Source organism: Gossypium hirsutum, chromosome A12 (assembly GCF_007990345.1).
Source record: "Gossypium hirsutum isolate 1008001.06 chromosome A12, Gossypium_hirsutum_v2.1, whole genome shotgun sequence".
Taxonomy (NCBI): Eukaryota; Viridiplantae; Streptophyta; class Magnoliopsida; order Malvales; family Malvaceae; genus Gossypium; species Gossypium hirsutum.
Window position 1 is genome coordinate 46,740,032 of NC_053435.1, and position 11,693 is coordinate 46,751,724.

The window sequence follows — 11,693 nt, forward strand, 5'->3', positions numbered from 1 at the left end:
CACAGGCTGAAACACGGGTCTGTGCCCAAACCGTGTGAAGTCTGCACTTGAATTATGAAAAATAATTGTGGAATTAAATTGGCCACACGGGCAATGGACCTAGGCGTGTCCCAAGCCATATAGGCATGTGTAAGCACACGGCCTACCCATACGGCCTACCCACACGGGTATGTGCCCTGTTTCAGAGTAAATTTTTCAGAGTAGGTTTAAAGATAGGAAATGGTTTCGAATAGTTTTTAATGATAGATTTAGGGCTTGTAGGCCCATAATAAGGAGTCCAAAGTGGTTTTAAAAAGATTCTAATTTGGACCGAGTATCAGTGACTTGAGGTTGTTCGAGTATATGAGAACCAGTTAAGTAATGCCTTGTACCCTATCTCGATGTGGGATACGGGTATGGAGTGTTACATTTAGTGGTATCAGAGCTATGGTTTAGTCGGTTCTAAGACTAATCTAGCTAGAGTACGAGTCTAGCTATACATTCCATATATATATTGATAGTGTGACGATTCTTGACAATTGTAGGTTATGTTTTTATATAGAAATGGATCCTGATAGAAACACGGTGGACAACGTGGAAAGTAATGCGCCTGCTCCAGCAGAAGGGACTGCGCTAGTAGAGAGCGAGCCCATGAGTATGGGCTAAGGCAGAGGGGCTAGGGAAGCCTACCTCTGAATGATGGATGCTTGGTATACGGAGTTTGTTCGTGCGAACTTGAATAGTCCACCTCCCCCACCTCCTCCGATCCCTCAGTATGCCTCGATAGCTCAGTAAGGTGTAGACATATTTAAAAGAGAGAAGCCTCCAGTAGATAAGATTCGAAAACAAGGGGTTGAGGAATTTTGGGTTAGTATAAATGATGACCCAGAGTGAGTAGAGTTTTAGCTAGAAAATATCTTGAGGGTATTCGATGAACTGTCATGCACGCCTGAAGAGTGCGTGAAGTGTGCCGTGTCACTTCTACGAGGCTCGGTTTATCAGTGGTGGAAAACTCTTGTGTCCATGGTACCAAGAGAAAGGATCAATTGGGAATTTTTCTAGGAAGAGTTCCAAAAGAAGTACATTTGCCAGAGGTTCATAGACCAGAAAAGGAAGAAATTTTTAGAGTAGAAACAGGGTAATAAGACTGTGATTGAGTACGAATGTGAGTTTGTGAAACTCAGCAAGTATGTGCGGGAATGCATATCCACTGAAGTTACCATGTGTAAGAGGTTTGAGGATGGTCTCAATGAAGACATCTAAGTGTTAGTGGGCATCCTAGAATTAAGAGAGTTTGTGGTGCTTGTTAAGAGAGCGTGTAAGGCAGAAGAGCTAGTAAAAGAGAGGAGGAAGGCAACCATTAAGTCGCGAGATTTAAAGAAAAGATAGATGGGGAAAGCACATCAGTCCTCATCTAAGAGATCAAAAGAATTTACTACCCGATCGAATGCTCTGGTAGGGTATTCGAAGAGAAACAAGAATTAGCAGAATATGGCATCCAAAGCCCAAACTACTTCGTCACTAGTGTTGGTAGTGCTCGGCCAAATAGGCCAGAGTGCTAACAATATGGAAGAAGCCACTTAGGTGAATGTCCAGTAAACGAGAGGGGCTGTTTCAAGTGTGGGTCACTTGACCACTTTATTTGTTATTGTCCTGAGATTGATGAGAGCGAGAGAAAATAAGATGTGAAAGTAAGCAGTGCTCCCTTGAGGAGTAGGCCACAAAAGAACCCAGGAAGTGGGATTAGCAATAGAGGCGCTCCAAGAGATGCCGCGGTGAGGTGTGAAGGTAGAGCGCCAGCGAGGACCTATGCTATACGTGCCCGGGAAGAGGCAGAGACTCCTGATGTGATCACAGGTACTTTTTCTATCTATGATATAACTGTTGTTTCTTTGATTGACCCGGGATCTACCCACTCTTACATTTGTATGGAATTGATACCTTGTATGAATATGTTAGTAGAGTCCACTGAGTTTGTAATAAAAGTGTGTAACCCGTTAGGCAAGCATGTGTTAGTGGACCAAGTATGTAGAAATTGTCCTTTGATAATTAAGGGCCATTGTTTCCCGACCAACTTGATGTTGTTGCCGTTTAATGAATTTGATGTAATCCTCAGGATGGATTGGTTGGCCTCCCATAGTGTTGTAGTAGATTGTGGACAAAAATTAATAGAGTTGAGATGTGAAAATGGGAATGTTCTTCGAGTTGGACCAGATGAGTTAGAAAATCTTCCTGTAGTAGTATCGTCGTTAACTGCTGAGAAGTATTTGAGAAAGGGATATGAGGCTTATTTATCTTTTGTGCTAAATAATCGAGTGTCTAAGTTGACGATTGCATCAGTGCCAGTAGTTTGTGAATTTATAGATGTATTTCTGGAGGAATTACTCGGATTACCTTCAGTGAGGGAGGTTGAGTTTGGAATTGAATTGGTTCCTGGTACGACGCCTATTTCGATTGCTCTGTATAGGATGGCTCCAACGGAGCTGAAAGAGTTGAAAGCACAGTTGCAAGAGCTGACAGACATTGGCTTTGCGAGGTTGAGCCATTCCCCATGGGGTGCTTCGGTACTCTTTGCGAAGAAGAAAGATGGGTCGATGAGGCTATGCATCGACTATAGACAACTCAACAAGGTAACAGTGAAAAACAAGTATCCTTTGCCGAGGATTGATGACTTGTTTGATCAGCTGAAGGGAGATACTATGTTTTCTAAGATCGACCTAATGTCTGGTAACTCTCAGTTAAGGGTTAAAGAGCGAGTTGTGCTAAAGACTGCGTTTCAGACAAGATATGGGCATTATGAGTTTCTTGTCATGCCATTTGGTTTGACCAATGCCCCGACGATGTTTATGAATTTGATGAACTACATATTCAGGCTGTATCTGGATAAGTTTGTTGTTGTCTTTTTCCATAACATACTGATCTATTAACATGATGAGGGCGAGCACACAGAACATCTGAGAGTTATGTTGCAAACCTTAAGAGACAAGCGATTATACGCCAAGTTCAGTAAGAGTGAATTTTGGCTTAAGGAGGCCGGGTTCCTAGGACATATTGTGTCGGGTGATGGGATATGGGAATAGAGTGTTATACTAATTTGAAATGTTACATTATTTCATTTTGTATATGGCCATGAAATATGGCTTATATTGATTATTGGGTTGAAATCACTAAATATTGTTACATACATGAGATGTGTTATTACCTTTGTAGTGTGTGCCAAATGGTTGATAAAATGTGGAATTTATGTTTGATGGATAAATAATGCCAATTGGTATGGTCACCATATTAATAAATGTAAAGAAATGTATTGAATGAACTTAACAAGTCAAAGAGTCCCAATTAGGTAAACTTGATATGAATTTATCTTGCATGAGTTAAAGCTATGGATGTCTAAGTAACCTTTTTATGCCATGTTAACCACCATTGGCATATGAGTGTGTGTTGGGGTTCTTAAGGGTGACAAGAGGGCCTGGAAAATAGTCTTAAATTTGTCCACATGGGTAGACACACGAACATGTCCCTAGGCGTGTGTGACACACGGTCAGCCCCATGGGCGTGTAGTCCAGTCGTGTGTGGAACGACGGAAATGTGCAAGTGTACACAATCGAAACAAGTAATAAAGTGACAGGTAAACGTCGAGTTATCGTACCCACAGAGACTGTGAAAATGATTATTTATGAATGCAATTTAAAACACTTTGGTGAAGAAAAATATTTTGTTTAAAGAGAACGACTAAAAACTTAAGAAAATAAAAATAAATAAAAAGAGTGAAGTAAAAGAAAGTTCTAATGCATGATTTCAAAATAAGATTTAATCAAGATGATATAATTGTGTTGGATTAATTACTGTTCTTATCTTAGAATTATTAAACTTATGTTTATATTGCTAAGAATAAAATCACGACAACTCGATAATTTGCTAACTTATGAACATACTCACATACCAAAATCTATTCATCTCTTGACATATCCCTATGTCAATTCAACCGACTAAACAAATTCTAGTAAGCAAACATGTTATTGCACTACATACTCATTAAACTGAACTAATCTGTTGCATATCCCTATGTCAATTCAAACGATTAATTAAATCTAACAAGCATATAAAAGACTATGTGAGGTAACAAGGTATCCCTACCTGTAAACAGTTTACTCACAATAATCTTGCAAGTTATGCAAGGCAATAATATCGCCAGATACATTGCTAATTTAACCTTCAGCTACCTTAGAAGAATAAACATGCACTGATCCAGTATTGTGTCAATTAATTACAATTTCAATCCATTTAAATAATTAATTCTTTAGTTACCTCACAGTCATAACGCAAGAATAACTTAGGCATGATTTTACTTAATCAAACATTTTAACGAGGCCTATAACAACATGAACACAATTTTAACAATTTAAGAAGATGAAATGCAATAAACCCAACACGAATAAAATTCAAGCTAAGCTAATTAAATTAACCATTCAAACAACATGAATACTCATAGATATGTTCATCATAACAACAAAAATTAAAGAGATAGGGAACAAGAATCAAATCCGGTGGTTTTCCGAGGCTTGACTTGGTTGCTCCATTCTTCTTTCTTGTTGTCCTCGCCGATCAAGGCTTTGATGAACAATCAATTGCTGCTCTGAAATGGTGGAAGAACACCCCTTTTCCAAGGGAAGAAATTGGCACAAGAGCAAGGGAATTGAAATGGAAAAATGAGAGAAAAAGAATGAGAGAGGAGAGAAGTGTTGTGAAATGAATGAGGAATGAATGAGATGCTTTAAATGATCAGCCAAGGGGGGCTTTTATAGCTGAGTGTGGCAGCTTAAATTTTCTAAAAATAGCAGCCAAAGAGCCTTCCCTTGGCTGGCAACCTATGTGGCAAAGTTGATGCTTTCAACTTTGCTAAAAATGGCTTGGGGCAAATCCAAAATTCCACCAATTGTTGAGGGGTTTGAATGTAACTTTGACAAGACTTCAAGTGCTTCTTTGCAAGCTTAATTAATCAACTAATAAGCTGATTTGGGTCAGCATATGGCCGGTTTTGGGCTGCCCAATCTTTGGCCGGTTCACTTCAATCGGTTCGGTTCAACGGGACCACTTTTTCTATAATTAATTAACATTAACTTATTTAGCCCAAATTAAATTGGGTATAAATTAAAATTAATTATATTATCAATTAATACACATAATTGGACCGTCTTAGGATTGGAAATTAATTCGCGTTGATACTTCAAATTGCTTCTTGTTTTTGTGCTTCAAGTAGTGCCTACTAAGCCATTTTTCGCCCTTTGTGCAATTCTGTCAAAAATAACCAAAATTACTCAAAATTAGTTATAAAATGATCTAAAATTCATCATTTTCATATTTTAAGTATAATTTAATTATTTTATAAAAATTAATTATTTTTCGACAATAATTTAATCGAAACGGTATGATTTTAAGCTAAAAAGTTATGTAAAAATGCGTAAATTTTAGTGTTTCTAGTAGGTGCTAGAGTAGGACGGGGCGCGTAATGAAACGTTCGGAATTCCTCTAGCTCATTGAGTTGGAGTATCCATTTCTCTTTAGTAAGCTTAAGGTCCAAGTTGAGTTGTCGAAGGACCCAGTAAGCTTTGTGTTCTAACTCCAAGGGCAAATGACAAGCTTTCCCAAAGAGCAACCTGTAGGGTGACATCCTTAAAGTGTCTTTTATGCTGTCCTGTAAACCCATAAAGCATCATCCAGCCTTTTGGACCAATCTCGTCAGTTCAGGCAAACTACCTTATCAAGTATCCTTTAATCTCCTTATTTGCCAGTTCAGCTTCTGCGGATGGTAAGCTGTAGCGACCTTGTGTTTCACTCCATGTTTATCTAATAACCATTTCAACCACTTGTTCACAAAATGGGACCCTTCATTGCTAGTAATAACTCTTGAGGTTCCAAACCTTGTGAACATGTGTTTCTGCAAAAACTTTATTACAGCCCTAGCATCATGTTTTGGGTAAGCTTCAGCTTTGACCCACTTAGACACATAGTCTACAGCTACCAAGATGTACTTTTGACCAAAAGACGGAGGGAAAGGACCGAGGAAGTCAATCCCCCAAACATCGAATAATTCTACCTCAATGATTTCTCCCTTCTTAGCCAAAAATATCAACAAATATTTGGGGTTTAAGAGCTTGAAATTTCAGCAACTTGAAGCTGTCATAAGTAAGTGATTTTGATAGTTTCTCTTAATGATTTTTGCATTTTTGAGACCCTTAAAGCATGAGCTTTCAAATGAGGGTGATATCTTACAAAATAGTCAAGAGTTTAGGATTTTGCCATGGATGTATTTGTGATATATGCTGAGTTTTTTATGGAAGAATATGAGTCCTAATTGTGTTATAAACAACTTTTGTGAAAAATATTAACATGAAATCACCTAAAGGGACTATTTTGCATAAGTTGCAAAATACATGGTTAGTGTGTGAAATAGTGAGAATTTGGGATTGCCCTATTAGTAAAAAGAGTTTAGCTAGGCTCAAAATACGAAGAAATTTGATAAAAAATGATTTTCGGGCATAGGTGTAAAATGGTCATTTTGCCAAGGCCTAGTGGCAAAATGGTCATTTTACCAAAGTTGTGAATTTATGAATGCCTAATTGTGTTTAGTGACTAAATGGATGTATTGATCAAGATTTTCCAAAATTGAGCCTAGACCGAGGCAAAATCAAGCAATCCGATTAAGCCGTCTAGTCAAGCACTTTTTGTAAACCGAGGTAAGTTGTATGTAAATAATACAACTACACTATTAATACTTGTATTCATATTGCCATTGAATTGATATTCTACGAATTTTTAAGTTATAATTGAGAATGCCTTATAATATTTGAGATAGTAGAAATATCCCGTTGAAACCTTAGTATATGAACTGGATATTCATGCTAAGACATTCGGTGATTTGTGTGCCAGTGTAAGACATGTCTAGGACATGCTTCAGCCACATTATGAGAGCCAGTGTAAGACCATGGCTGGGACATGGCATCGGCTTCCAGACGAGGGCCAGTGTAAGACATGTCTGGGACATGCTTCAGCCATATTATGAGTGCCAGAGTAAGACATGCCTGGGACATGCTTTGGCCTCAACAGAGATAACCAGTGTAAGACATGTCTGAGACACACATCGGCTAAGAGTTGTGGTAGTGTAAGACACGTCTGGGACATGCATCAGCACGCATATATGAGAGCTAGTGTAGGACCATGTCTGGGACATGGCATCGGTAATTTATCCCATGTTGAAGGTTCATAGAATATCCAGTAGTATTGTAAACAGTTCAATGGTGAAAGTTATAGTTCAATTTTGATAAAGAAAGGATGATCATGTTGTGAGTGTTACAGGTACCTATATGATAAGAATGAGTAACGAGCTTAATTTAGAAAATGAGACTCGAGTAGATGATAATGAGTAAGTTAAGTTATGTTTACCTTTGAGCTATAAGCATGATGGAAAAGTGTGAGATTGTTGTTGTATATTTATTTATATGCAACTTACTAAGCTTTATGCTTACTCTTTTTCCTTTCCCTCTACTTTCAGTATCGCCAGGCTACCCTAAGGATCCCATAAAGTCAGAGATATCGATCACACTATCAGCAGTAGCACTCGGTATAGTTTGATTTATATTTTTGAAGGTGGAATGTATAGGTCTAGACTAGGATGTTGTATTAAGAGAATTATTCATGTATTTTTGGCTTAAGTCAAAGGCCCTTCACTTTGTATCAAGCCTGGAATAATGGCTATTATTCATTTTGATGAATGCATATAATGTTATTTCTATGGATGAATTGGTGTCCATTGTGCTAAAAATTGTATATTGACATGATGTTGTGTAGGTTGTGCAAAATAGGTGACAAAATGGCTTGGAAAATAGCCTAGTTTGTCCATACGGTTAAGACACACGGGCGTGTGTCTAGGCCGTGTGTGACACATGGCTCATGCCCATGGGTGTGTTATATGGTCATGCATCCCCTGCACTTAAAACTTTAAAGTCATTTTAATACACGGGCAGGCCACACGGGCGTGTGCCCAGACCGTGTCATAAAGTCAGTATGCATGCTAGTAGTACACGGACAAGAGACACGACCATGTGTCTTGACCATGGGAAGGACACGGTTATAGGACACGGGAGTGTTCTTGGGCCATGTGGTTTTGACAGAATGCCCAGGTTTTTAGACACAGGTTTGGGACATGGGCGTGTCCTTACCACGGTCGTATGTTCATACCCACACGGGCGTGTGGAGCCTTGATGCATGAAATTTTCTAAGTTTTTCATGAGTTCTTGGTTGGGTTCTAAACCGCCCCGGATGTATGTTTTGGGCATCGTAAGCCTGTATATAAGACAAATTACTTGTGAAAAGAGAAGTTTTCAAATTATTTGAAATTTCGTGGCTCAACTTTATATAGTTGGTCAAGTTTAATTCAGGTAGCACCACGAACCCTATCCTAGCATTGGATACGGGCGAGGGGTGTTACATATGTGGTATCAGAGCATGGTTTAGTCGATTCTAGGTCTAAACTAGCCAGAGTACGAGTCTAGCTATACATGCCACATCTAGGCATATTGATAGTGTGACGATTCTTGACGATTATAAATTGTGTTTTTTTTTACATAGTAAATGGATCCTGATAGAACCACGGCAAATTACATGGAAAGTAATGCGCTGGCTCCACAGAAGGAACCGCACCAGTAGAGAGTGAGCCCGTAAGTATGGGCCAAGGTGGAGGGGCTAGGGAAGCCTACCTCCGAATGATGGATGCTTGGTATACAGAGTTCGTTTGTATGAACCTGAACACTCCACCTCCCCCACCTCCCTTGATTCCTCAGTATGCCCCGATGGCTCTGCAAGGTGCGGACATGTTCAGACGAGAGAAGCCACCGGTAGACAAGATCCGGAAGTAAGGGGCTGAGGAATTTCGGGCTAGTGTAGATGATGACCCGAAGAGCGTAGAGTTTTGGCTAGAAAATACCATGAGGGTATTTGATGTGCTATCATGCACATTCGATGAGTGCGTAAAGTGCGCTGTGTCACTTTTATGAGACTCGACCTATCAGTGGTGGAATACTCTCGTGTTTGTGGTACCGAGAGAAAGAGTAACTTGGGAATTCTTCCAAGGAAAGTTCTGAAAGAAGTACATTAGCCAGAGGTTCATGGACCAGAAAAGGAAGGAATTTCTGGAGTTGAAGCAAGGTAATAAGACTGTGATAGAATATGAGCATGAGTTTGTGAAGCTCAGTAAATATGCATGAGAATGCATATCCACTGAAGCTATTATGTGTAAGAGGTTTGAGGATGGCCTCAATGAAGACATTCGAGTGTTTGTGGGCATCCTAGAGTTAAGAGAATTTGTGGTGCTCGTTGAGAGAGCATGTAAAGCAGAAGAGCTGGTGAAGGAGAGGAGGAACGCAGCCATCGAGTCACGAGATTTAAAGAGAAGACAGATGGGAAAGACGCATCAGTCCTCCTCCAAGAGGTCTAAATAAATTAATACCCAATCGAACACTTCAGTGGGATTTTCACGGAGGAATAAGAATCAATAGAACATGGCATCTAAAGCCCAAACTACTTCAGTTGCAAGTGTCGGTAGTGCTCGGCCAAATAGGCCAGAGTGTTAGTAATGTGGAAGACATCACTTGGGCGAATGCCGGGTAAACGAGAGGGGCTGTTTCAAGTGTGGGACACTTGACCACTTTATTCGCGAATGTCCTGAGATGGATGAGAGAGGAAGAAAATAAGATGTGAAAGCAAGCAGTGCTCCCTTGAGGGGTAGGCCTCAAAGGAACTCCGAGAATATGACAGTAGTAGAGGTGCACCGAGAGATGCCGCGATGAGGTCTGAAGGCAAAGTGCCAATGAGGACCTATACTATATGAGCCCAAGAAGAGGCAGAGTTTCCAGACGTGATCACGGGTACCTTTTCTATTCACGATATAACTGTTGTCGCTTTAATTGACCCAAGATCTACCCACTCTTACATATGTATGGAATTAATACCTCGTATAAACATGCTAGTAGAGTCCACAAAGTTTGTAGTAAAAGTGTCTAACCCGTTAGGCAAGCATGTATTAGTGGACCAAGTATGTAGAAATTTTCCTTTGATGATCAGAGGCTAATGTTTTCCAGCCAAGTTGATGTTATTGCCGTTTAATGAATTCGATGTAATTCTTGGGATGGATTGGTTGACCTACCATGGCGTTGTAGTAGACTGTGGGAGAAAAGTAACTCAGTTAAGATGTGAGAATGGAAATGTTCTTCGAGTTGGGCCAGATAAGTCAGATAACTTGTCTGTAGTAATATCGTCTTTGGCAACTGAAAGATATTTGAGAAAAGGTTATGAAGCTTATCTAGCTTTTGTGCTGAATACTCAAGTGTTCACGTCGAAGATTGAGTCAGTACCAGTGGTTTGTGAGTTTATAGATGTCTTTCCGGAGAAGTTACCAGGGTTACCCCTAGAGAGAGAAGTTGAGTTTGATATCTAGTTGTCTCCTGGTACGACACCAATCTCAATTGCACCTTATAGAATGGCCCCCATCGAGTTAAAGGAGCTGAAGGTACAGTTGCAAGAATTAACAGATAAAGGTTTTGCTAGACTGAGTTACTCACTATGGGGTGTTTCGGTGCTTTTTGTGAAAAAGAAAGACAGGTCGATGAGGTTATGTATCGACTATAGACAACTTAACAAAGTAACGGTAAAGAACAAGTATCCCTTGCCAAGGATTGATGATCTCTTCGATCAACTGAGAGGAGCCACTGTATTTTCTAAAATAGATTTGAGGTCAGGTTACTACCAGTTAAGAGTCAAGAAACAAGATGTGCCGAAGACTGCTTTTCGGATGATATATGGGCACTATGAGTTTCTTGTTATGCCTTTTGGATTGACAAATGCCCCAGCAGTATTAATGGACTTGATGAACCACATCTTTCAACCGTATTTGGATAGCTTCGTCGTCATTTTTATTGATGACATCTTGGTTTATTTGCATAACGAGAATGAGCACTTGGAGCATTTGAGAACTGTGTTGCAGATCTTGAGGGATAAATAAATTTATGCCAAGGTTAGTAAGAGCGTGTTTTTGCTCAAAGAGGTCGGGTTTCTAGGACATATAGTGTTGGGTGATGGAATCCGAGTTGATCCAAATAAGATCTCCGCCATTGTGGAGTGGAAACCACCGAGGAAGGTGACAGAGGTTCGCAGTTTTCTGGGGCTAGCGGGATACTATAGGCGATTTGTAAATGGATTCTACATGATAGCTACACCAATAACAAGGCTACTGTAGAAAGATGTCAAGTTTGAATGGACAGAAGAGTGCCAACAGAGCTTCGAGAAATTAAAGGCTTTGTTGACTGAAGCCCCAATTTTGGTGCAACCTGAGCCGGGCAAGGAATTTGTAGTTTTTAGTGATGCCTAGCTAAATGGCTTAGGGTGTGTGCTAATGCAAGAAGGCAAGGTTATAGCCTATGCCTCGAGACAACTAAAACCTCAAGAAAGGAATTATTCGACCCATGATTTAAAGCTAGCAACTGTAGTGTTCACACTGAAAATTTGGCGACACCATTTGTATGGTGAGAGATGCTGAGTATTTACTGATCATAAGGGTCTAAAGTATTTAATGACTAAGAAAGAGTTGAATTTGAGGCAACGACGATGGTTAGAGCTAATAAAAGATTATGAGTTGATCATTGACTACCATCTAGGAAAGG

The 11,693-nt window shown here is 39.8% G+C and overlaps 1 protein-coding gene across 1 annotated transcript; it reads left to right on the top strand.

Annotated features, from left to right (window-relative positions):
• The first annotated feature begins 543 nt into the window (after positions 1–543).
• Positions 544–11,269, top strand: LOC107917382 (uncharacterized). The gene is made up of 5 exons (XM_016846740.1): positions 544–634; positions 1,663–1,933; positions 2,096–2,415; positions 10,773–10,963; positions 11,048–11,269. The coding sequence occupies exons 1-5, from the start codon at positions 544–546 to the stop codon at positions 11,267–11,269; spliced, it is 1,095 nt and encodes a 364-aa protein (XP_016702229.1).
• The last annotated feature ends 424 nt before the right edge of the window (positions 11,270–11,693 follow it).